General features: G+C 39.7%; 1 protein-coding gene across 1 annotated transcript in view; it reads right to left on the bottom strand.

Annotated features, from left to right (window-relative positions):
* Positions 1 to 25,542, bottom strand: part of GPR158 (G protein-coupled receptor 158) — a 216,581-nt gene that overhangs the window by 101,201 nt on the left and 89,838 nt on the right. The window contains exons 3-4 of the mRNA XM_063452566.1: positions 23,521 to 23,623; positions 17,052 to 17,269 (exon numbers count right to left, since the gene is read on the bottom strand). Coding sequence (XP_063308636.1) covers positions 17,052 to 17,269; positions 23,521 to 23,623 — 321 coding nt within the window. The remainder of the gene's footprint in view (positions 1 to 17,051; positions 17,270 to 23,520; positions 23,624 to 25,542) is intronic.

Below are 25,542 nucleotides of genomic sequence, written 5' to 3'. Positions count from 1 at the left end.
CCAGAGTGCTGTGCCGCTTGGTCAGAGTCAATTATAGCAGAGCGGGGTTAGAGAGTACTGTAATTGCTTGAGAGCTAAGATGTATGTGTACGGGGGTGTTGCTGATAGGATCGAATAAATGCACACTATCCAAATATGCAATCAGATCCCAGTACATAAATTAGCCAATTTAGCAAATTCTGACTTACAATACGATATGGCTATTTGGGGAGTACTACAAATATCTCAGGGCTAAAGTGTATATGTCCGGGGGAGTTGCTAATAGGATCAAAGTGATGGAAACTATTAGAATATACAACCAGAACCCAGTATACAAATTAGCGGTGCTCGTGGAGAAAGATATCCCCTTTGTGAGAGCCTTAGGTTGAGAGAATGTAGCAGAACTCGCCTGCCAGTCTGCATGTGGGAAGTACAGTGCAGTGTACTGTAACCCCTACTCTGTACCTGTAAGGATTGAGTATCCTAGATATAAAAAAATAGAGGGTAAGAAGGAATGGTGCCTTCATGGGTACCGGTGATAGGAAAGAGAGAGGTAAGAAAGAAATAGCGGAAAGGGTACAGTGCTGAATTACCCATGAAGGCACCATTCCTTCTTACCCTCTATTTTTTTATATCTAGGATACTCAATCCTTACAGGTACAGAGTAGGGGTTACAGTACACTGCACTGTACTTCCCACATGCAGACTGGCAGGCGAGTTCTGCTACATTCTCTCAACCTAAGGCTCTCACAAAGGGGATATCTTTCTCCACGAGCACCGCTAATTTGTATACTGGGTTCTGGTTGTATATTCTAATAGTTTCCATCACTTTGATCCTATTAGCAACTCCCCCGGACATATACACTTTAGCCCTGAGATATTTGTAGTACTCCCCAAATAGCCATATCGTATTGTAAGTCAGAATTTGCTAAATTGGCTAATTTATGTACTGGGATCTGATTGCATATTTGGATAGTGTGCATTTATTCGATCCTATCAGCAACACCCCCGTACACATACATCTTAGCTCTCAAGCAATTACAGTACTCTCTAACCCCGCTCTGCTATAATTGACTCTGACCAAGCGGCACAGCACTCTGGTCACGGTGGGCTCTAAGCAGGGGCATATATCCCTCGACGAGTATCACTAACCTGTACACGAGATGTTGTTAGCACCCTTTGGACAGTAATTGACACATACACTGATCCTATGAGCAAAACCCTGGACAGTCCAGCCTTCAGCTGACAGTGGGTTGTACGAGCTTGCGGTATCTATTGCTAACTCTGACAGGTCAGGTTACCTAAGACAGAGTGTGTTTCTCATTTAAATCACGACCAGTGATTTATGACTATTTATTTTTATATTTTTTGAGAGGTGACCACGGTTACCATCAAAAACCAGCACTAACGCTGGCCAGTACTGGGTATCTCACCATACACCACCTTAAGGTTAGGTGGTGTTATTGTTATTTTTAACTTAAATTGTTTGATTAAGGTGCCGAGCACCTCATCGTCTCCCTTCTCCTCCCCCCCTCCCCCTGTGTACATAAATCAGTTTATGTTACCTAATAAAGATTAACTTTTTAACTGTTTTCTTTTGACATATGGGGTATATCCCCATAACAAATAGGACAGACTCCGTTCTCTTCTTGTTTTCATTCCAATTACGTAGGGTTACCCCCTGTTCTGTCCTTTGGGACCCACTATCCGGCCACCCCTCTTTATATGCATATTATCTCCAGGTTTTAATACCACTCGGCCGCAATCTACCCTCCGGAAACCATTCCTATTCCCCAACAGTTTACCAACATCTACTGACACTACGGTGTTGCCATACACTCCTGAATGACTGACCTCTTGGACCAGTTAGGTGACCATAACCTGGGTCATGACGAGATCACTAATGTCTTTTCAACTAACCCATTAACATCCAATGAGGTCACTAGCGATAATATTAATACTGCATTTTTCAGTATTCAAAAAACATATCAGGATCAGATTAGAAGCCTCTGGGAAATTACCAGTCTAAAACAATATCTGGAACAGAAACTAGTCCCCAGAGGTCTTCGCCCTGAGATTTTACTACCAGACAAGGTCCAGACGGAGGAACAGTTGAGTGAATGGAACTCCATTTTACTTGACTGTTCCTCCAGATTAATGGACTTTCTGGTCAGACTTGAATCCATGAATTTTGAAACAATTAATTCCAAACTTAAAAACGATATTGTAGCAATCAAAAACTACAAAACTGACACTCTATACACCCAGATGGAGAACAAGTTACAGCAGAATATTAGCAATTTTCGACATCACCTGAAAGTAAAAAAACACAACACATTCCAGAGAGATTTCAAGGATTTCAAGAGTGGCAGAATATTTAGACAGTCCACGAAGTACCAAAGACGCCAATATAATCAACGCGGTTCCTCCTCAGGCGAAACCGACTGGTCCGACCAGGACCAGCAACCTCAACAGAGACGGAAATCCCCGCTCAATCGGAATACGGACCGTCCCAGAGATACCAGTACCCATAAGAACCCTACCAATAAAAGCATCCTTAAGGCTACAGATAAGGTAGTTTCTTTCCTGGATATCCCCATATCCACGGATACCAGCAGCCCTCAGACAACTACGAACTCTTCACTCAATCCTTTTTTAGATCAGGATCAGTACCGCCAACAACGGGGCCGACTGAGGGACAGGGATCGATGGGGATACAAGAACCAGAATCGGTCCCAAAGACAGTAGTACCCAATAAAGTAATTAACCTATCTGACTTCCACCTCGAACAACATCACCTCACACTACTCAACAGAGGTCTTTCTTTTGTACCCACCCCCAGCTGTGACAAATTTAACTGGTCCAAGGATGTCAATCTATTTGGCCGTAAATTAGCTCTGAATATTCTCCATGCGAAAAAGGACCAACTGCTGGCCAACGAAATGGGCCTTACCCTGGAGGACTTTGAACTCTCAAAAACTTTAGACTCTCTCCTGGCTGAGAATGACCTTTCAAGACCTCTGACGGACTTCAAACCCTCAAGCTACTTTACCCCAAATTTCGGGGATACACCCCACGTGGATTTGTTCATCCAAATGTCATTAAAGGAACTAGAGGCCACACCATACCAAGCTCCAGCTTTTTATAACCTGAACTTTATGGAACGCAAAGCATTAAAAGACCTCAAACAACTTACTACGGTGGTCATCAAACCCGCAGATAAAGGGGGCAACATAGTCCTCATGAATAGACCAGAATACGTTGGGATGTGTATGGCACACCTTGATGACTCACTCCACTACAGGGCTCTACCCTCTGACCCCACGAAGATCTTTATAAACGAGCTGGATAAACTCCTCAATGACGCTTTGGATGCTCAAATAATCAATAAAGATGAGTTCCGTTTTCTTTTACCACACAGAAACCCAACCATCGCAACGTTTTATTGTTTGCCAAAGATCCACAAGGGCATTCGCCCCCCTCCAGGCAGACCGATTGTCTCCGGCAATAATTGCTTGACTGAAGCACCAAGCAGGTTCATTGAGAAGATCCTCCATCCCCTAGTAGTAACCCTACCATCTTACCTACAGGACACTAAATCCACTCTGTTGAAACTCCAGGATCTAACAGTCCCACCTTATACGCAGTTAGCAAGCTTAGACGTGGTGGCACTATACACCAATATTCCCCACGACAAAGGCCTAAGGGCCTGCAGGCACTTCTTGGAAAACACGGCATACACTGTCCGGCAGACCAATTTTATTATTAACATCCTTGAATTCGTCCTAACTCATAATTATTTTATGTTTAATGGGCAATTCTTCTTACAGGTCTCCGGAACTGCGATGGGGACGGCCTGTGCACCTACCTATGCCAACCTATTTCTGGGGTGGTGGGAACAGTGTGTTGTCATGACACCACAGTTCTGCCACTTCCATGAGTATATCATCAGTTGGCATAGGTATATTGACGATATGCTACTAATGTGGTCAGGATCTGTCCCCCTGTTCCAGGAGTTCGTCAAGCGACTTAATGACAATGACATTAACCTGAAACTAACCTATGTCATTGACGAACATGAACTCGTTTTCCTAGATCTCAAAATCCTGCTAACATTGGATGGCACAATACAAACGGAACTATTCAGAAAATCCACCTCAACGAATAGTTTACTCCACTGGGACAGCCACCATCCATTCAAATTAAAAGCCTCCATCCCGTATGGTCAGTACTTACGCGCAAGACGGAACTGCTCGGTGGACCAGAGATTCCTTGAAGAATGCCAAACGCTGAGATTACGCTTCAGGCAACTTGGATACCCTAACAGAGTGCTGAAAAACGCTTTCCACCGTGTGTGCCTACTAGATAGGAAATCCACATTGACATCTCACAGACCATCACAAGAACAAGTGGCCCCTCGTTGCATAGCTACATTCGACCAAGGTTGGTCACCTATGTCAAAGATCCTTAGGCACAATTGGCCGATTCTCCTACATAATCCAGTACTCTCCAAGGTACTACCGGACTACCCACCACTGACAGCTCGAAGGCCTAGGAATCTCCAAGACCAATTGGTCCGTAGTCATTTGGCAACCACTCCATCTGCCACTAACTGGCTAACAGGCACAAAAGGGACATACAGGTGTGGACACTGTAAAGCCTGTCGCTACATCCGGCCATCTAAACACGTTACATCTACACAAACCCACATCTCCGTTGAAACTAATGCACTTGTAAATTGCAGCACTACAAGAATTATTTACCTGATCACCTGTAGTTGCGGGACGCAGTACATAGGAAAAACTTTTCAACAATTCAAACGTAGAATTCTCCAACATGTAACGTCAGTCAAGAATTTGATTACACCCACCCCGGTAGCACGGCATATCCAGAAATTCCATGGAGGCAATCCTGAGAATCTAACCTTCCAAGCCATCGAGAAACTATCTCCAAATCCGAGAAAGGGTGATTTTAACAAGGTGCTGTTACGTAAGGAGTCCCAATGGATTTTCTCGTTCAAGACCCTATCCCCACTGGGCTTGAACGAGGAATTCAACTATACCCCTTTCATCCATTGAGGTAACATCCGAGCTAACTTTCAGACACCCAATAATATCCCTGAGAGGACCTCCTCCACTGCCAGGACCTCCGCACCTAGATATCCTGTACATATCTCTGGTGCCTATATACGACTGTATGTCCCCTATCCTCGGAGACTCCCGGTACGATATGCACCAGCCTTTATCCTTCCCATTAATTCCCCCAGTAGGTTACTCTCACAAGAGTCTCCCTTTAAATCGATGGACAAATTCACTCTAACTTAATGACTCTCTGTCACTCAAACTCACTAACGTGCAATATACTGACAGGTGACCTACACGGGTACTGTCATGTTTGTCACAAGTATTATTCCCACTAATGTTCTACTTTGACACTGGAATCTGTTTCTTTCCATAACCGGAAATAACCGTTACATACCTGGGCAGACACTTGCACCCATTTTCTTTTCTTTTCCTGATTTGCACAATGATATGTTTAAACCTCATTCCGGAATTTCTGAATGAGTACCGGCAATCCATTTTGAGCCTTTTCGGCCACCGTCCCCTAACCCCTCCCCCTTAGGCCTCGCGCAACCAATGAGGTCTCGGAGAGGGCTATTTAAGACTCCTCAAACTGGGGAGTCTTTTTCCCCTGACGAGCCTGTGACACTCAGGCGAAACGCGCGTCGGGCTAAGACAACCGGGAGATCATATCCACTCTGCCGACATTCAAACCGACCTAGACTTCACCTCGGGTGAGATCCTCACCCGCCCCACTGGACCATACAGCTGGGCTTCCCATTACCTAGAACCTACACTGATGCCCTTTGGGCGACTATTACAAAGTTATTCATTTAACTCAGTGTTTTGACCACCCAGACGGGCTACGTGTGCATTCAGCACTGTACCCTTTCCGCTATTTCTTTCTTACCTCTCTCTTTCCTATCACCGGTACCCATGAAGGCACCATTCCTTCTTACCCTCTATTTTTTTATATCTAGGATACTCAATCCTTACAGGTACAGAGTAGGGGTTACAGTACACTGCACTGTACTTCCCACATGCAGACTGGCAGGCGAGTTCTGCTACATTCTCTCAACCTAAGGCTCTCACAAAGGGGATATCTTTCTCCACGAGCACCGCTAATTTGTATACTGGGTTCTGGTTGTATATTCTAATAGTTTCCATCACTTTGATCCTATTAGCAACTCCCCCGGACATATACACTTTAGCCCTGAGATATTTGTAGTACTCCCCAAATAGCCATATCGTATTGTAAGTCAGAATTTGCTAAATTGGCTAATTTATGTACTGGGATCTGATTGCATATTTGGATAGTGTGCATTTATTCGATCCTATCAGCAACACCCCCGTACACATACATCTTAGCTCTCAAGCAATTACAGTACTCTCTAACCCCGCTCTGCTATAATTGACTCTGACCAAGCGGCACAGCACTCTGGTCACGGTGGGCTCTAAGCAGGGGCATATATCCCTCGACGAGTATCACTAACCTGTACACGAGATGTTGTTAGCACCCTTTGGACAGTAATTGACACATACACTGATCCTATGAGCAAAACCCTGGACAGTCCAGCCTTCAGCTGACAGTGGGTTGTACGAGCTTGCGGTATCTATTGCTAACTCTGACAGGTCAGGTTACCTAAGACAGAGTGTGTTTCTCATTTAAATCACGACCAGTGATTTATGACTATTTATTTTTATATTTTTTGAGAGGTGACCACGGTTACCATCAAAAACCAGCACTAACGCTGGCCAGTACTGGGTATCTCACCATACACCACCTTAAGGTTAGGTGGTGTTATTGTTATTTTTAACTTAAATTGTTTGATTAAGGTGCCGAGCACCTCATCGTCTCCCTTCTCCTCCCCCCCTCCCCCTGTGTACATAAATCAGTTTATGTTACCTAATAAAGATTAACTTTTTAACTGTTTTCTTTTGACATATGGGGTATATCCCCATAACAAATAGGACAGACTCCGTTCTCTTCTTGTTTTCATGATAAAGTAACATCCACATGAATGCCAGGACCCAAGGTTTCTCAACAGAGCATTGCCCAGAGCATGCCTCCATCAGTCTGCCTTCTTCCCATGGTGCATCTCTTCCCCAGGAGAACAACACACATACACCCGGCCATCCACCTGATCTAAAAGAAAACATCAGTCCAGGAGACCTTCTTCCATTGCTCCATGGTCCAGCTCTGATGCTCACATCCACATTATAGGTGCTTTTGGCAGTGGACAGCAGGGACACACTGGCCCACCGGGATATCGGGATATCGGGAAATTTCCTAGTGAGCCGCGGCACCTGGGGCCGATCAGACAGCTCTAAATTAGGCTAATTTTATTTAAATGATTTTCCCTTGGACTATGTCAGCTTGTGTCAGTCCAAGAGGATTAAGGAGGGATGTGCTGGGGCTGGTGCCCTCAATGGAAAGAAGAGGCCAGATAGTGACAAATTTACCTACCAGTGCCATAACAGAGATTGTGTGTGTGTGTGTGTGTGCTTGCTAGTGAGTGAGCTTGTGTGTATGTGTCTACTAGTGAGTGAGCTTGTATGTGTGTGTGCCTGCTAATGAGTGAGCTTGTATGTGTATGTGTCTGCTAGTGAGTGAGCTTGTATGTGTGTGTGCTGCTAGTGAGTGAACTTGTTAGAGTGTGTGTGCCTGCTAGTGAGTGAGCTTATGTGTGTGTGTGTGTGTGTGTGTGTGTGTGTGTGTGTGTGTCTGCTAGTGTTTGAGCTTTTATATATGTGTGTGTGTCTGCTAGTGAGTGAGCTTCTGTGTGTGTCTGCTAGTGAGTGAGCTTGTATATGTGTGTGTCAGTGAGCTTGTCTGTAGGGAGCATGTGTGTGTTTTAGTGAGCTTGTCTGTAGTGAGCATGCGTGTGTCAGTGTACTTATGTGTCAGTGTGCTTGTGTGTAGTGAGCATGTGCGTGTCAGTGAGTTTGTCTGTAGTGGGTGTGTGTGTGTGTGTGTTGGTGTGTGTGTGTGTGTATGACATTGAGTTGTCTGTAGTAAGTTTGTGTGTTGTCAGAGTTTGATTGTACTAAATTTATGTGTGTTAACCAGTAAGCTTGTCTGTATGTATCATTGAGATTGACCTTTTGGGATGGCATAGATTTTTTTTCCAGGGCTGCTTTGTATCGCCAGTCCAGCCCTGGTGGACAGGGGTAATCATGGGCACTCTGACAGAGCCCCATATGCAGCAAACTGTGATGCACTGTGCAATGTTCTATCATGGCCTTTAAGAATAGTAAGCTTTCAATCTCCATGTGCATCAATGAGTCTTGGGCACCCATGACTCTGATGCCGGTTCACTGCTCATCCTTCCTTGCACCACTTTTGGTAGGTATTATTATTATTATTAAGTGTTATTCACTTTACCCGTCAATGGTTTTAATGTTGTGGCTGATTCGTGTTATACAATGAATCAAGATATTGATCCAATGTATCAATATTTCCATGTTGTACTTGGCTACAACTTAACATTTTATTTAATTTCATCAGTATTATGACTGATCACATTCATAAAATGTTTGATATTATCAAAATATTTCACATAGAGATTTAGAATAATATGTATCATGTAAGAGCTCTTGAGAATATGAAATCAGCTGCCAGATTGTCCTCAAATGTTTGCAATAGGCAGCCAGAGCAGTAATCCTTTTTCCTTAATGCTGTGTGACATTTTAACTAGTCTGCTCAAGTTTGGGTCAAAAATCCTACCTCCTATAAAATACTAAAACTAATCTTTATTAAGCCTGCAGTCTTATTAAAAAAAAAAAATAAAAAAAAAGCTAATTGCTTCTTTGTGTGCTGAGGGAATGAAATAACAATGCAATGCACCAATAAATGAACAGTCTAATAGACACTAATTACTCCTCCACCTCATATGTGGGGAATTTGGTACCAAATCAAATAAACTTGGAAAGATCACTAATATTCAATAGCAAGATCCCTGCTCCAATAATATCCGCATCAAGTGTAAAAGTAGTGTTGGTTGAGATTTGTTGGTGCAAAATGCCATCGTATCCTTCCATTAATCGAATGAAGCATTATGGCCTATACGCTCCCTTAATTAGTTTATCAATTCCAACGGATGTCAGTACCTTAAAACGTCCTTGCACCACCATTTTTTCAGATGTCATCTCCCAACATTACGGCAAGGAGTAATGTTTGTGGTAAGAGATAAGCACAGTACTCCTTTAACTGCAAACTACAATTCCTAAATGAGTTTGGGGATAAGACATGAGTCTCAAGAAAACTTTGAAAGGGCTTGAAGTTGTTATGAATTTGAGATTAATAAATTGTAAAGACGGTTTTAATGGGGCTTATAGATGGAATGAATCACAAAATGTAACAAAGCACCCTATAAATTATAGTAAAACAGTACACTAATAAAACAAAACATTTTCTAATAATAATAAGAGTCTGACATACCTCACTTCTGAAATGTATACAATATGTTCACAACCCTACTTTTTCACACAAATATGGATCAAAGGAGTGTGCTCTAGCAATACATTATCACAGAATAAGAAGGCTGAGCTAAAACATACCATCCAACTTAGAACATCATCAACCAAGACATTTGAGACCTAGCATAACAAACCAACCATCTTGACTGGGCTTCAACACACAATCCATCATATGGCTATCTGACTACATAACATGTAGTACAAGATGTTCACTGGACTCCAACATAACATCTACTATAATCAAACTGATAGCCAACATACAATGTTTAACATCCATCGTATAATAAAGAGAAAACAGATATGGTTTCAACAACTCTGGATACCTCTGCATTCTTCTGCTACCCTGCCCCCACCCCTGTGTAACTGGCATGGGTGAGACCAGTTCACCTCTAGGAGTCCCATTGCCAAGCCTGCAACTCCCTCATGGAGCCGACCCAGTGTTACATATAACCAGTAATCACCCTAATGGCGGACACCATGTGCCCTCCAGTTCTCTGCTGCGATCCAGCAGTCATGCTTGACAAGCTTGATCAGAACTTTGATAAGTTCTGGAAAAGGATTCACCAGCGTTTACATTACCTTCAGCGACGTAAGGTGCAGAATGTATAGCCCCAAAGCCTATCACATGACAGGCCAGGGGCTCCAATCTGCACACAGGCCCGAAAATGGCGGCCGAAACTAGTGCTTCCTCAGAGTAAAAAAGCTGCATTATGGCTTGGGCATTTTGGTGCGTGCATCTGGAACTTCCCTCAAAAACTGGGTCATCCCCTGGCCGATAATCATGCCTCACCACATTGGCTGAGCACTGCATGAGCTGCCCATGCGGTCAAAATGGGAAAGGGGTCTCCCATCGGTGGGCGTGGTCACCCATCTGAGGGCATGAGCTGATTGGGACTTGCTCATTTTTAGTCTGCCGCAAATAGGGAATGTCCTTTCATCTCTTTTATTAATCCTAACTGTATTTCTTTTCTCTCACATTACTTATTTTATTTTGCGTATCTCTTTAAGTCTGGTTATGCATTGGTTTGACACTAACTCTTAACCTATGTCAAGGGGACTGTAAATACATTATTTTTCTCATTTTTTTAATTTCTTCATTATTTTTTTGATATTTTTTTGATATTTTTATTTTTTAGTTTTTTGTACTTAACCTTTTTCAAGAAATCTTCCAGATAGCAATGTGGGCTCTCAAATATATAGTGCAGTTAGGCACTATGACCACTAAGTCGGACTTTGTAGGGGTTTATTTATACATGCATGGTGTATCATTGGTTGTGATAGGATATATTATCTCCAGAAAACTTTTTGTTGTAGTATTTTCTCACTTTTTTGCATACATCAAATTAAATATAATCACATTTGAAAGATTAATATTTTATTAAATAGAGTAACTACTTATATCAAAAACCATTGAGTGCGGTATCATATGTTGTTATATGTATGTTAAGTCTTAACCCCTTAAGGACCAAACTTCTGGAATAAAATGGAATCATGACATGTCACACACGTCATGTGTCCTTAAGGGGTTAAGCATATCTATTTTATTCAACTGATGTTACATCTTACTAGTACTCTACTACTTTTGCACTCATACAAGTTGTGTATTTTGTCGTACTGTTACTAACAAAAAAAAAGACATACAAAGTTGTTGTTTTATGTTTTATGGAATGGAATGTTTATGTTTATGTTTTATGGAATGCATTGATCTTGCGGTCATGTCTCTGTCAGCATATTTGCTACTGTGCACTGTAAAAATAAAGAATTAGAAAATATATATACAACATAAAAAAACAATATATATATTTTAAAAAAATATTAAATCATTTGTTTAGCTTGTCCATAAATATAAAATGGAGGCCATAGTGTCAAAATGTTAAACACTACTCGACTTACTAAGAATATACGAAGCCGTTGGCATATTGTAGACCATACATTTTTTGCATGTTGCCTCATTTTATTAGTAACTACTTCTTTATATACCCTTCCTCATGCTGTGTTGTTAAAAGATGTTTTAAAGCTTTATCTAGATGTGGATATTCATATGAATAAAATTGATGCTTATACAGCCTGGTATGGTAAAGCTATTTTCATTTTGTTTCTGCCTTGATAGCCTTTAGAAATATATGGCAAGTGGAAAAACTGAAATAAATAGGTTTATGTCAGTCATATTGTATTGTATATAATGTTCTATTATTAGCAATAAAGCTTTTGAAAAAGAAATCAATATAGACTGTGTGAGTACTTGTATCTTAGATCTTAAGTGCCTCTGCTTTATCTATAAGACTGCACAACACTGATTGGCAGGATAGCAATCAATAAGAGAGTATTAAATTGCACTATGTGCATAAATATAAGGACCAGATTGGATTTTTTTTTAATTCAATTTCAACCATATAAAGAGGTTTGAAGGAATGCAAGGCAGACACAATATGTAGCATGCAAATTATTGTCTAAGAAACAAAGAATTAGAGAAAGAAACCTTAAAATTACTGCATAACCACCTAACTTCTCCCTACTATTGAAGTTAATAGCAATGTTTTCTCCTGCAGCCGGATCGCACGATGAGAATGACCGAATACAGTTACCCCGAGTTGTATTACAGTAGAAAATCTTTTTTTCTTTTCCAATAAACCATACAACATCTACCAGCAACCAGGACAACCTGTGCGAAATATGTACAGTACATGTTTTTGGTCCTGCTCCCTCTGGTACGTCCCAGCTCACACTGTTAGAATTAATAAAGATTATTTTACTTTGTAACTATTCTAGGTGAGTGTTTGTGTTTTAATACTATAATGGTTGTAGATCTGGCCGCCGGAATTATGGATTGGAAAAAGACAATTCGTAATTTGCTCCTCGGTAAGAACACCATTTATTATTACATGCCTCGCTTGATTCAGAGTTCTATTTTAGTTCTGTATATTCAGTTTCACATATACCGATCTTATAGATAGTTACGGTTGCTACAATTAAAGAGCTATACCATCCTTTTTATTTTCACTTAATGCATCACTGAGAGTTGGAGAACATGTTCTCAATGGTGGAATAATCAAATTCTAACCAGAAATATAACGGTGAACAACAGAGATGCATTCAATGTGTAAATAAAGCATATTGTATATGTATTACTATTAGTATTAATGTTATGTATTTATTCATATGTATATCGAGGTTAATCCCAGTCAACAGAGAACGCAAAGCCTCCAGCTCTCCAAGTAAAGGCACAAAAAAAAAAGATAAAATATAGACGTAAGAAAACATAATAAAAAGAAACTAACATTGCATGTTAACATCTCCCTGTTTAATTCTACATTTAATGGTAATGTTATTATTAATAATAACAGTTATAAAGCCTATATGCAGCCTTTGCTAGCGTCTGGATGTTTGCAGTAGTTCATTTATTGAACTGAAATAAAACATACTAGCATAACCTATAACATCTAAAGAACTAACCAACTGAGTATCTCAACAGTAACAGTAAAACAATTGTATATATTGTATATATCTCTGTGAGAGTGTACAGCAATAGGTGCATACGCTCAGTGTCCCACTGATCAATTATCTTTCATCAGATAGCATTATATTATATTACTATGCTATATACCCTACTTCAATGATGGCATTTATTGTACAATACAGTGCTTCTACCAGCAGATATTTTCTAACATGCCTCAGCCACTTCCTGGTATCTGTAGAGATTAATAAAAATGACAAACGAGACATTCAGAGGTGTCTATGTTTAATTTTATTTGCAGTATTCACCTGTTTATTCAGGAGTGTGGACCTATTTTTGCTGTGTTTTTGTATAATATCTATCTGAATCCAGTGAATACATTGTTAAACATAGATCTGCACACATATTAAATCATAAGACTTGCTTTTCCCACAGAAATCGCACATTTGCAGTGATGTTACTACTGCAAGGGATTCTGGGTGGGCATATTCAAATTATACCAACAAAGAACCACGTTTTTGCCTCATTATTCCATTTTAAACATGGATTCCTTGGAGTTTGTGTTTGCTATATACAACAGCTTTGGAACACAACTCAGGAAGAGATACAATGCCAGTGAACCACTTGTGGACAGCTGTTCCGTTGTTAATGCAACCTCTCAGCATTAGGTTGGTTATTGGCTTGCTATTGAGGCTTGGCGTTACTTGCAGAGCACAAACCAAGAAAGTTATGGATATCTGTGTTTAACAACGTAATTTGAGATTTCTGTGGGAAAAGCAAGTCTTATGTCTTGACTGGTGTGTGCAGATTTTTGTTTAACATTGTATTAACTATCCTCTGACTTCAGGTGGAAGGGGTTTTCAATCACTTTTTTCCCCACCATAACTTTCTTGGTTTGTGTCTGTAACTATGTAGTCTGATTTACTGCCACCTATGACTATTTTGCACAATTAACTATCACTTTCCGTGGGAAAACTCTAGTCAATATACAGTCTGATGCTTTGAGTGCAGCCCAAATCATTGCTCCATTGTACTTTGCACTGGTTGCTAAATAAATCCAAACTGTTTGTTTTTCATATTTTGTTACAAACTGCTAACCATACAAATGATACCATACAAATACAACAAGGAGATAATATTTCTATCTGCCGTCTATGTTTTGTGTTCTCCATTTATATTACAAAATTCTGACAAGAAAATTGAAACAAAGAAAATATTGTTTTACTTGTAATGAAAACAATCTGGATTCGTCCAGTTTAAGACACGATGGTTGAGAGGGTTTAATTTGCCTGTTTCTCATAATGATTTAGTCTGTTTAAAGAAGCCATTAAAAATCTATAACATTTACCTAATGGGGAAGAAAAACCTCATAAAATTGGAATAAAATTTTCTCTCTATGCTAACAGAGGAATTTAACATATGCCTTAATTCCATATCATGGATACATTATAAATTGATCTAGACTTGCAATCTAAATAAAAGCCCATGATTTCATTAAATTAAAAAAAAAGATTCAGCAATGTAAAAGGTTATTTTACCTTACTTCACTTTACTAATTGCTAAATTAAAATACAGAACTCACAAAAAAAGAATCAACACCTAAATAAGCTTTCTCATCTAGCAACCATTACTTTCTCTGTCTTCAGGTAAGCATACCGCTATCCTTCAATAGCATGTTACAATAATTCTAGGTAGGGACCTACTTAAATGTCTGAGCATCCACATTAGTCCGAATTCAACTGAATTTTAAATTCAAGGTCAAAATAGATGAATTGTAAAAATTCTCCAAAATATTTCCACATCGGCTAATTTGGTCCAAAATCTGAAACTCACTTTGAATTCTCACTTAAGTGGTGCCTCAGCTCTCTTGTGGTTCTCTTCTTACCTCTCTAACCAGTTATCAGTGTCTCTTTCTCTAGTCCCTTCTTCCCTTCATACCTCTCTCAGTTGGAATTCCTCAAGTCTCTGTACTGTGTCCTCTCTTTTTTTCTCGATTTATAAAGTGTCTCCTGGTGACCTGGCATCATGTTATGGTTTTCAAAATCACCTGTATGCAGATGGTACCCAAGTCTACCTATCCTCGCCTGATCTACCAATCCTCGTCTGCTGGATTGTGTCACCGACTGCCTGTCCTCTGTCTCTGACTGAATTACTTCACAATTCCTAAAACTCAATGCTTTCAAGACTGTGCTCATTGTTTTTCGTTCCTCTAAAGCTGTGTATTTTCCGGCTTACCTTCAGGTCAATGCTACGCACGTTGACTTGGTGTGCTCTTTGACTCTGACTTTTCCTTCAGCCCTTAGATAAAATCTATCACCAATTCTGTCACTTTCAATTCGATTCTGCCATTGTGTTGGACCCAGGTTTTAGTTCAAGATGTTAGATTTATAGCCTCCTGATTGACTGTGCTACTTCCTGCTCTGGACTAAGCTTACTGTAAAAGCTGGAAACAGCTAAGACGAAGAATATATATATTTTTTTATTTATTTATTATTTTCCACATATTTTATTTTAATGTCCCATTAATATACAATTTAATTTTGGCAATGCAGTTGGCATTGTAAAAGCAATAACATAGAAGTGATATTAGATATTTCACCTTACTTAACTTCCATTACGCAGACCAGGGGCGTATTAGCCGCAAGGCAAACAAGGCATTTGCCTTGGGCGGCATTTTCCAGGGGGCGGCAAAAAAAGCCGCCCCCAAATGCCCAGGGCAAATGCCTTGTTAGCCTTGCGGCTAACTGACAAGGCAGGCTGCTGGGCGGCATTGGCTGGCGGGCAGGCGGCTAGCGAGGGAGCACTTCCTCTGAGCTGTCGGCTCAGCTCCCTCGCGTGCCGCAGAGTGAGGCTGGGAGCCGGAAGATGACGTCATATTCCGGCTCCCAGCCTCACTCTGCGGCGCGCGAGGGAGCTGAGCAGACAGCTCAGAGGAAGTGCTCCCTCGCCGCCCGCCCAGCAGACAGCCTAGCAGCCCGACCAGCAGCCCCACCAGACCCCAGGGAGTTAGAGAACCCCCCCAGCATTTCCAAAGGTAAGGAGGCTGGGGGGGGGGGGTAAATTAAAAAAAAATATATATAAATGTTAATGTGAGTGTGTATGTCTGTCTGTTAGTGTGTGAGTGTGTGTATGTCTGTTAGTGAGTGTGAGTGTGTCTGTTAGTGTGTGTGTCAGTCTGTTAGTGTGTGAGTGTTTGTGTATGTCTGTCTGTTAGTGAGTGTGTCTGTTAGTGTGTGTATGTATGTCAGTGAGTGTGTGTGTCTGTTAGTGTGTGAGTGTGTGTATGTCTGTTAGTGAGTGTGTGAATGTATGTCAGTGAGTGTGAGTGTCTGTTAGTGTGTGTGTCAGTCTGTTAGTGTGTGAGTGTGTGTATGTGTGTATGTATGTCAGTGAGTGTGAGTGTGTCTGTTAGTGTGTGTGTATGTCTGTTAGTGTGTGTGTGTGTGTGTGTATGTCTGTTAGTGAGTGTGAGTGTGTCTGTTAGTGTGTGAGTGTGTGTATGTATGTCAGTGAGTGTGAGTGTGTCTGTTAGTGAGTGTGTCTGTTAGTGTGTGAGTGTGTGTATGTATGTCAGTGAGTGTGAGTGTGTCTGTTAGTGTGTGTGTGTGTGTGTGTGTGTATGTCTGTTAGTGAGTGTGTCTGTTAGTGAGTGTGAGTGTGAGTGTGTCTGTTAGTGTGTGTATGTATGTCTGTGAGTGTGTGTGTATGTGTATGTCTGTTAGTGAGTGTGAGTGTGTCTGTTAGTGAGTGTGTGTGTCTGTTAGCTAATGTATGCGTATCTGTCAATTAATGTGTGTGTGTGTGTGTGTGTGTGTATTTAGAAGGCGGGGCGGGGGGAAGGGTTGGGTGGGGGGTGGGGGGCGCCTGAGTTTTGTCCTGCCTAGGGCAGCACAAAACCAGGATAGACCACTGATGCAGACCCCCATCAAGAGAGAGCGTGGGGAACAGGAATGGGGACAAGAGCATGGGTACATTAAAGAGAAGATAGAGAGGCAAATTGTCAGAACCCAATATAGGTTATCCTCATGAACAAATACATACAGTGAATTTTCTTTACTAAAATAAGACGGAAGCATTACCTTTGCTTTGCGAAAATGATAAACCACTATCATGCTTATGAAATCCAGTATCATACAGAAGGCTTGGAATGAGATGATGGCGATTCGTAAATACTTGTCCTCCTGTGCATAGCAGGGAGCATCATCCACACAGTGCGGACATCCTTCCCTGCAGGGTAAACACTTATACTCTTCTTCAGATATCTCTCCCCTTGAAAAATGATTATCCAGATTTTGTCCTACAGAAGTCAAAGCAAAACATGTGAAGTCATGTATAGTATAGAATGCACTCATGTTTATCTTAAAAAATATAAATATCTGTTTAGCTCCACTTTGGTGTTCTCTGTAAGCTCTGTAAGAATTCCAAATCTGAAATCATTCCCCTTTTATTAAACCCATGTTCTAACATTAGAATTTTAGGTGATCATGGCAAGCATGCACAGTGAATTATTTTACAGAAAGTCCTAATTAATGACCCAGGCCATATATTCCATACCCCACACTCCTATTAAATTTTACCGTGTTGCTATGGATGATAAATAATAAAATAAATGAGCCTCTCTTTAACACTAGCTACACATGTATCTCATACTTTACAAAATATTACCACACAAATCCCTATTCATTCCTAATGTAGATAAAGAATTTCCTGTCAATTTATTTCATTTCAGCAATGGACATTTTAGGAATGTGCTTTTTTTAGTGACCCAGATATCAGGGTATTAGTATCCCTCCTGGGAAGAAGATCTATCAATCACTACTGTATTTTATGACTGGAATTGTTCACTACTCTGGATCCTGATTTTATCTGACAGAATTTTGATTGACAGCTGCTGAAGGCGTCCCGAGAGATTCTGCAGACACTGCAGCTTCTAATGTACTTGTCTGGTATTGACACCACCACCAACGGTAACCCAAATCCTTAAGGATAAACTAGAAAACATTTATAGAATCATATGCACAGATATCTACTGCGGGATATTGTATCATTTTGTTTCATTAAGATCCAGCTTACATTAAAAAAAAAAAAACTTATCCTTCCAAGGTTGTTAAGATGATTACCTTTAAGTTGGGCAATAATAACAAACGGTAATAGGAACAAATGTAAAATTAGCAAAACTCTAGATGCAAAACCCTTTTCCCATCTCTACTGCATTGATCTAAAAGCAATTCTCATCAACACAACCCGCTGAACAAAACCCTATTGGCCAGGCAGAAGAACTGCATGCGTTGAGCGAAAGACAAAAGGGGAACACTACAAACTATGCCCAAAATTACCTTTTTAATTTCATAAGCTAGTTATGTATTTTTTGTTTCAAATAAACTTTAACATTTACAATTTTTCTTTTGTTATATATTTTTTTTTTATGCATATGAACAAAACTCAGAAAATAACTTTATTTAATAATCTAATACCGTTAGATACATTTTACGGATGATTTATCTACAGATGTCACACATCCATTTCTATCCTTTGTAAGTTTTGGAGGGGGGGGGGGAGTTTATTCACCCCAAAGTACACTAATCTGGGCAGTAGTTAATAAAACTGTTTCAGGGATTAAACAAACATTCAGTTACACAGATTATATGTTCTTTTAGTAAAAATGAGTTACTTCAAGTTAGGAAGGCCATGTAACACGTGTGAAAAAACACATGTACAGCTTAATTGTTTTTCACAGTTTTATGGTAGAATAGAGGTAACTAAGTTAAGTAAACTTGTTATTTTAGGAAAAAAGAATTATTATTAAATAATCAGTAAAGGAAAATAGGAATAAGCAGGAGAGGAATCTTGGGATGCAATCACTAATATACGGTTTTGGGAAACATTAAAGAGTGAATCAAAGAGAGAATCCTGCAATTACAAATGGAGCTATTCATATTTTTCTTATCCAAAAATCCTTTTAATCTCCATACTTGCGCTTTTTGGTATTATATTGTATTGCAGTGCCGTATAAATCATCCTCACTATTTAGGAATAACATCTGCATTTGATTGTTTGCCAATACCCTTCTCTATGAAGGTAATTTAAGTTCATGGTTACTTGCAAATCAATGGGAAGCCAACACTTAAAGGGACACTGCACTGCCTAAATACAAAACATAATTACTTTTTAGTATACTGTATATACCCACAATGAAACCTTGCATACATTTAATTATGCATACCCATTAAGGGTATGTCTAAAAACAGCTTGCAAAAGCTACAGATTTATTCTCTGCAGCCTTTGCAAGCCCTCCCCTTCTAACCCAGCCCGACATTCTATGGTTGTCCAATCACAGACTTCCCAGACTTGTACACACTCTTCACACATGAAGCACTCCCGCTAGCTGAAGTGCTTTAAAAGTCTGGAGTGCTGCTTTAAAACAGAGTAAGCTGCTACATTTAGCTTTCAAATGTTAATATTCAGAATAGGGAACACTCTTTCACAATCAAGTTAAAGAAACATGCCAGGCACCAAAACAACTTCATCTTAATGAAGTTGTTATGCTGACAGGAGGCCCATGGAGACACTTTTACCGCAAGGGGTTAAACGGTTTTTGAAGGGCACCATTACAACATCATTAAGATTAAGTTGTTTTGGTGCCTGAAGTGTCCCTTTTATTAACTCCCTCACTACCAAGTTATTTTCACTGAACAAACATTGCATAATATTAATCAGAAACATGGAATTGAGATTTACCACATAAATAAAATATATATATATAAGATAAGAAATCTCATCTAAAACCACGACTTCGTTTATAGACTGATAAATAGGGATCCGTAAAAATTACACATTGTTATTCAGTTTACTTGTTTATGCTCTACAGAAATTTGAGAGATATTGAGGTTTTAGAGTCAGCATCCCATAATGTGCAATATTTCAAACATTTCAAACTTTTTCTATAGCAGCAGATAAACATTTTTTGTAACAAAGATAGAGGTACTATAGTCACCAAAGCAACTTTAGTTTAATGAAGCAGTTTGGGTGTATAGATCATGCCCCCGCAGTCTCACTGCTCAAGTCTCTGCCATTTAGGAATTAAATCACTTTTGTTTTGTCCACACAGCCCTAGCCACACCTCCCCTAGCTGCCACTCACACAGCCTTCATGAAAAAATGGTTTCATTTTCAATCAGATGTTGACTTGCTTTAGAAGTAGACTTGTTTAGTATTAAAGCATAAACCATTAAAAACTGTTCAATGCTGAATGAAAGGACAGGGTACTCTAGATGCTATAACCAGTTCAATAAGATAAGGCAGTGTACCTTTAACATATAATAAGAAAATGCATTGATTGAAACCAAGGTTCAGTGTAAAGTTAGATAACTTGTACTAAAATAGAAAGAAGTAAATTAAAACCTGTTGGATATTACTTGACTACATAGTGAACTTTTGCATTTACTTTAAGATGTCCTATTTTAGGTGAGCTGCAAAATGCTACACGTATTGTGTCTGTAAGTAAATTGTGCCAAAAGCCCACCAGAGGGGATTCAGGAAATGGGACATAAAGGTAATGGCAGTTGTGACCCTTTCTCAGTATGGGAATCTTTTGCGCACACTGTCCCTACAAATGTATTTATAGGAAATGCCATCCCCATCCTCACCCCCTTTCCTGGCTACTGTAATGCAGCCTTCAAATTTGACCTACAAAAATTGGTGTAGACTCAGAGTTTAAGTGGAGAACAGCCATTTACATAAAAATGCAGAGGGACCTAATAAAATCACGGAAAAAGAATATGTCCCTGACCAGGGTGAAAAGCATTGCTGGAGCAAAGAGGAAAGTAATTGTGGCTTTATGGGTTAAATTAAATTTTATCACATTCAAATAAAAATAAAGATTGTCAAAAAAAAAGAATTTATCCCATACATCTGCAGTGTACTGTTGGCAAGGAAGAGGTTAATTCACTACATCTTTTTCCTATTGTGCATTTTTACTGTTAGCAACAGAAAATGTCTCCAACCCACACACTATATGGGCGGCCCAGAGTACACAAACTTCACCAACACCATTTGTTTCCAAGGCCACATTAAGAACTTTATCCTACGTTTATGTTAGTAACACTTTAACAAATCCATCATTTGTGTCACCATTGTTGTCTGAATAGAACTAAATTGGAAGAAAAGGTTCTAGTCCTTAAACGATTCAACTGCAAGATTGTATTAACAAGCAGCAGTTCCAAGCTATTTTATATATTGCAAACACTAGAATAAAATATAAAATATAGTAAAACACATTGCCATTGTATAACAATGTTATTTGTGGGATTGATATCAATATAATGTATATGGCAAACACTGGAATAGTTTGTTTTTGGTTTTTTTTTAATATAGCAAAACGCGTTGCCATTGTTTAGTGTTTTGTGTGATGGACAATTAAATATCCCAGCCTCTGTTTTTGTACACGGGTCCACTGTAGCTGCGAAAAACGTAATGGATACATGGAAGAATACTTGTAAATCACACTGAAGATGCTATTGTATAAAAATAATGTACAGTTCTGTCTCTATATAGTGCTTTTGTTTTAAATATTGATGATGAGCTTTCATTCTATGTTTCAAAGTACGTTCCTTTAAGTCAAGCTTGTGTGCGGTCAGGGAGGTAATTCAATGCCACACATGATATGCTGGTTTTGCTGTTTTCTCTTTGCCTTGGACTGGGGAAAAGGATTACTTAAGAGAAACCTGACATTGTTGCTTGCATTCAGGCTCCAAGTTTTGCTCAGGCTTCCTGAGGGAAACATATTTAATTTAGCTAAGAATTCTGAAAATTTAGATTAGATATGGTAATAAATATTTACTTATGGTAAAATATCCTATTTGTGGCTATTTAGGTCGATTCCACTGCCATTTTCGAAACTGTAGATTCCCCAAATGCCAGCAGAATACACCTAGTATGACTATATGTGAGCATAATACTAGAACCCGGTGTATGTATTCCAAGAAAAATAATGTCCTTATATGATCCATAAATCTCTCTTTCTCCTTTTTAAGCCCCACCATCCTACAGTGAATTGCTATTCCGGAGCCCTAAATAAACTGAGCTTTGCATGCTACTGTACAGTACATAAAGAAACGAGGTAGCATTATTATGTGCATTCATTTCTCATATGGGTGAGGACCTGTACTGGAGCAGCTATAAGGGTAAGTAGAATTTATTGTAATATCTTTTGCCTTGCCTTGCATTGGAATACCAGTGTTGATAACAATGAAGGGGATAAGAGCAACACATTGGTAACACCTAATGTAAGGGAGTCCTGCTCATCACTACTAAAAAAATGATCTTCTAGATCCTGCCTTCGAAATTATAAAAAAAACTGCACACTCACATGGAGACACAGACACACAGAAAACCAGCACATGACGTGATGTTTACTCATTGTTGTAGGAGTTCAAGGTGACCCCAGCATGGGGTGGGGGAATTTGCAAGTAGGCACCTACTCAGTATTATTAACCTCACATCACTCCCACCATTATGGTTTGGGGGAATAGAGTGGAGGTTAATAAAGGGGAACTCTGCACAGCTGTATACTGTCCTCACTCACTGGAAAGGGTATCTAATTAAATAACTGTGGCTGTGCCATTTTACTGCACCATTTTTGGAGTTTATTTCACAGCACAGATTGGGGGATATTGCTGTGGGTGCAGTGCTAATGCAGTAAGTGTGAAGTTGATGCAGCAGGTGCAGGGTTAATACAGCATGATACAGGGTTAATAATACAGCAGGTGCAGGGTTAATACAGCATGATACAGGGTTAATGATACAGCAGGTGCAGGGTTAATACAGCATGATACAGGGTTAACGATACAGCAGGTGCAGGGTTAATACAGCATGATACAGGATTAATAACACATGAGGTGTGGAGTTTAAAAATTAATATAATATTTAGAATTTATTTAAAACATATGGGGGCTTAATGTGCTTTATGGCCCATAGTAGGGTTGGACTTAGGACAAAGTATAGGGAGAGGATTTAGTAGGGGCTTACATCAATATATGTGGGAGGGGCCATACAATCTACCCTCGGGCTGAAGCCCCTGTTTTTTGCCACCTAGTAATGTATTCTAATGTGTGTTTCATTCCCATTTGGAGACATGTTCAGTTTGCTTCCCATTTAGTTTTTTATCAGATGAAAGGATATATTAAAAATTTCAGCTAAACTGAAGAAATAGAACTAACTAAAAGGTTCAGGGGATTTTAGCCAAAGTTGTTCTTGCAGATTTGACGACAGTATACATATATATATATATATTATTATTTTTTTATTATTACCTTTTCAGTCCTTAGTATTAATGTACCGCAGATAGATATACTTTATGGCAATCCACAAAGTGAAGCATATGATAAATCAAAGGCTAAAGTGATTATATAATTATAAAGTTGCAGACCTTTGGGAATTTATTGTTTACCCTGACAAGGATAAAACGTAGTCCTGCATTATTAATGCATCCTTCTTTTTCTTTACTTTTTTTTTTTCTTTCTTTCTTTCTGCTGAACCCAAAGGCACTTACTTTGAAAGCCGTTAACTGAGAAGATGTCAGGATGATAGAATCCAGTCTTGCAAATGCATTTGTAAGCTCCGAGTAAGAATCCACGCCCCTTCATCGGTACACACTGAAATAAAGCAAACAAGCATTTTAACGTACGTAGACTACTGGGTGGAACTACTTGCAATTTCATCGCATTAAAATTAGGCTGTGCACTTAGATGGGAAGCTGAAACGCACAGTATTATTTATCTAAGATTGATATGATCATTACCCAAGCATAATTTAATATGATTTTATCAATACAGACATTTAGTGCATGTTGAGCAACAAAGGTGGTCTCCTAATATATGATTTACCCATAATGCCCTGTTATAATGAGTCTTCCACAAAGCTTTTCAAAAATTGCATTCTGATTCCTACGGACACAGCTCTGTGAGAATTGCACTGGCTGTCAATTCAGATTCTGAAAGTTCTAGTGAAGTGAATCAAGTGATGTTTATGTTTCGGTACTCCATCTGTTGTGAACTACGGTTTAATCAGCCATCAGACAATAAATGGATATGCAAAAATTAGCCATTACCCTTCCAGTGTGAGGTAGAATCATATTATATCCACACTGGAGCACGAATAGGAACATTGCAGGTTGGAAGGGAGAGGAAAAAAAAAAGAGCACTTATGATATGTTACTATTTTTCATATTCTAAAGATTTAAAAATGACAATATAAGTAACTGTAACCTACAGGGACGGTATTGTCACCCAGACCACTCCATCTCAATGAAGGTATCTTGGTATCTTGAATACTTGTTAGTAAAATTTTAACATGAATTGTCTTCTACTGTGACGTTAAAGGACTAGGTATTTCCCTAAGCAAACAGGCATTGGTGTACACATACATCCCAGAGCTTTTAATCCATTTTTTTCCATAGTTCTATATGCCGCATTCCACGAGTATTAGTACATAGCAATGAGCTATATACAATGTGTGATGAAAAAGCATTTTAGGGGACTGGTCAGGAGCCCACACATCCTGTGACATGCCCTGTCGTGGACATCTGGGTAGAGGCAAAACTGAGACTGAGATTTGTATAATTTTTCTTCTATATTTTGTTGTCCATTAGTTCTTGTGAAATATGTTATTTTTTATTTTAATGAATAAGTGCAGCCAGTAAAATGTAAAAATTAAGACATTCCAACGGGGATGTTCACTAAAGTAACAATTGTTGGCAAATCAAAGTAAATTCTAAGTGAATTTCAAATTTTACCACATGACAGGAGGCTTCATATTTGCATATCTTTCTTTACTGAAAACTCCAGCAGCATAGAAACAGTAACAACCAATCAGAGAAAAGATATGGTGCCCATAAAAGGCCCTGTCTATGACATCACTTCCTCTTTCTTTGCTGCTCCAGCCATCAACAGGTCAGAGTAATCATTACTTCTCTATCTATATACCTGTCTTATCAATTATTCCATAATACTATTGTACTTTATTCTCACCCTGACTGCGACTGCAGACCTTATGGGGACAGGTCCCACGCGCTTCTATAATAAGCCAGTGGACCCTGCGACTGCAGACCTTATGGGGACAGGTCCCACGCGCTTCTATAATAAGCCAGTATAGTTACATCCGTGCTTACAGCTCTGGCGTGCATTTATGGTGCACCCAGCTAACCGGACCAGCACTACCGGTCAATCGCGCCTACGCCACAGCTCCCAATAGCCGGATTAAACTAATGGAGGTGACCCCTCTACACTTGACATGAGTATTTCATACGTTCAGACAACCTGATGCAGGCAATTCAAGCCGCTTTACCTGGGTGACCCCCAGTGCTACCAGGAGTCTAACACCCCTACGGGCTGACCCTCAAACACTACTCCCACTGACTACTATCTCCCAACAGGAAGAGAACGGGTCATGGAGAACACTCTCAACCCCCTAGGACTTCTAGCCTACTCAATGGAGTAGGTTTTTTCTTGTTAGGAGCTCTGCCCGAAACTGCTTGCTGGAGACCTTCATGTCCAAGTAGACGAAGCACCGGGAA

The sequence above is a fragment of the Pelobates fuscus genome, chromosome 4 (genome assembly GCF_036172605.1).
Source record: "Pelobates fuscus isolate aPelFus1 chromosome 4, aPelFus1.pri, whole genome shotgun sequence".
Classification (NCBI taxonomy): Eukaryota; Metazoa; Chordata; class Amphibia; order Anura; family Pelobatidae; genus Pelobates; species Pelobates fuscus.
This window is presented reverse-complemented; position numbering and strand designations above follow the sequence as displayed.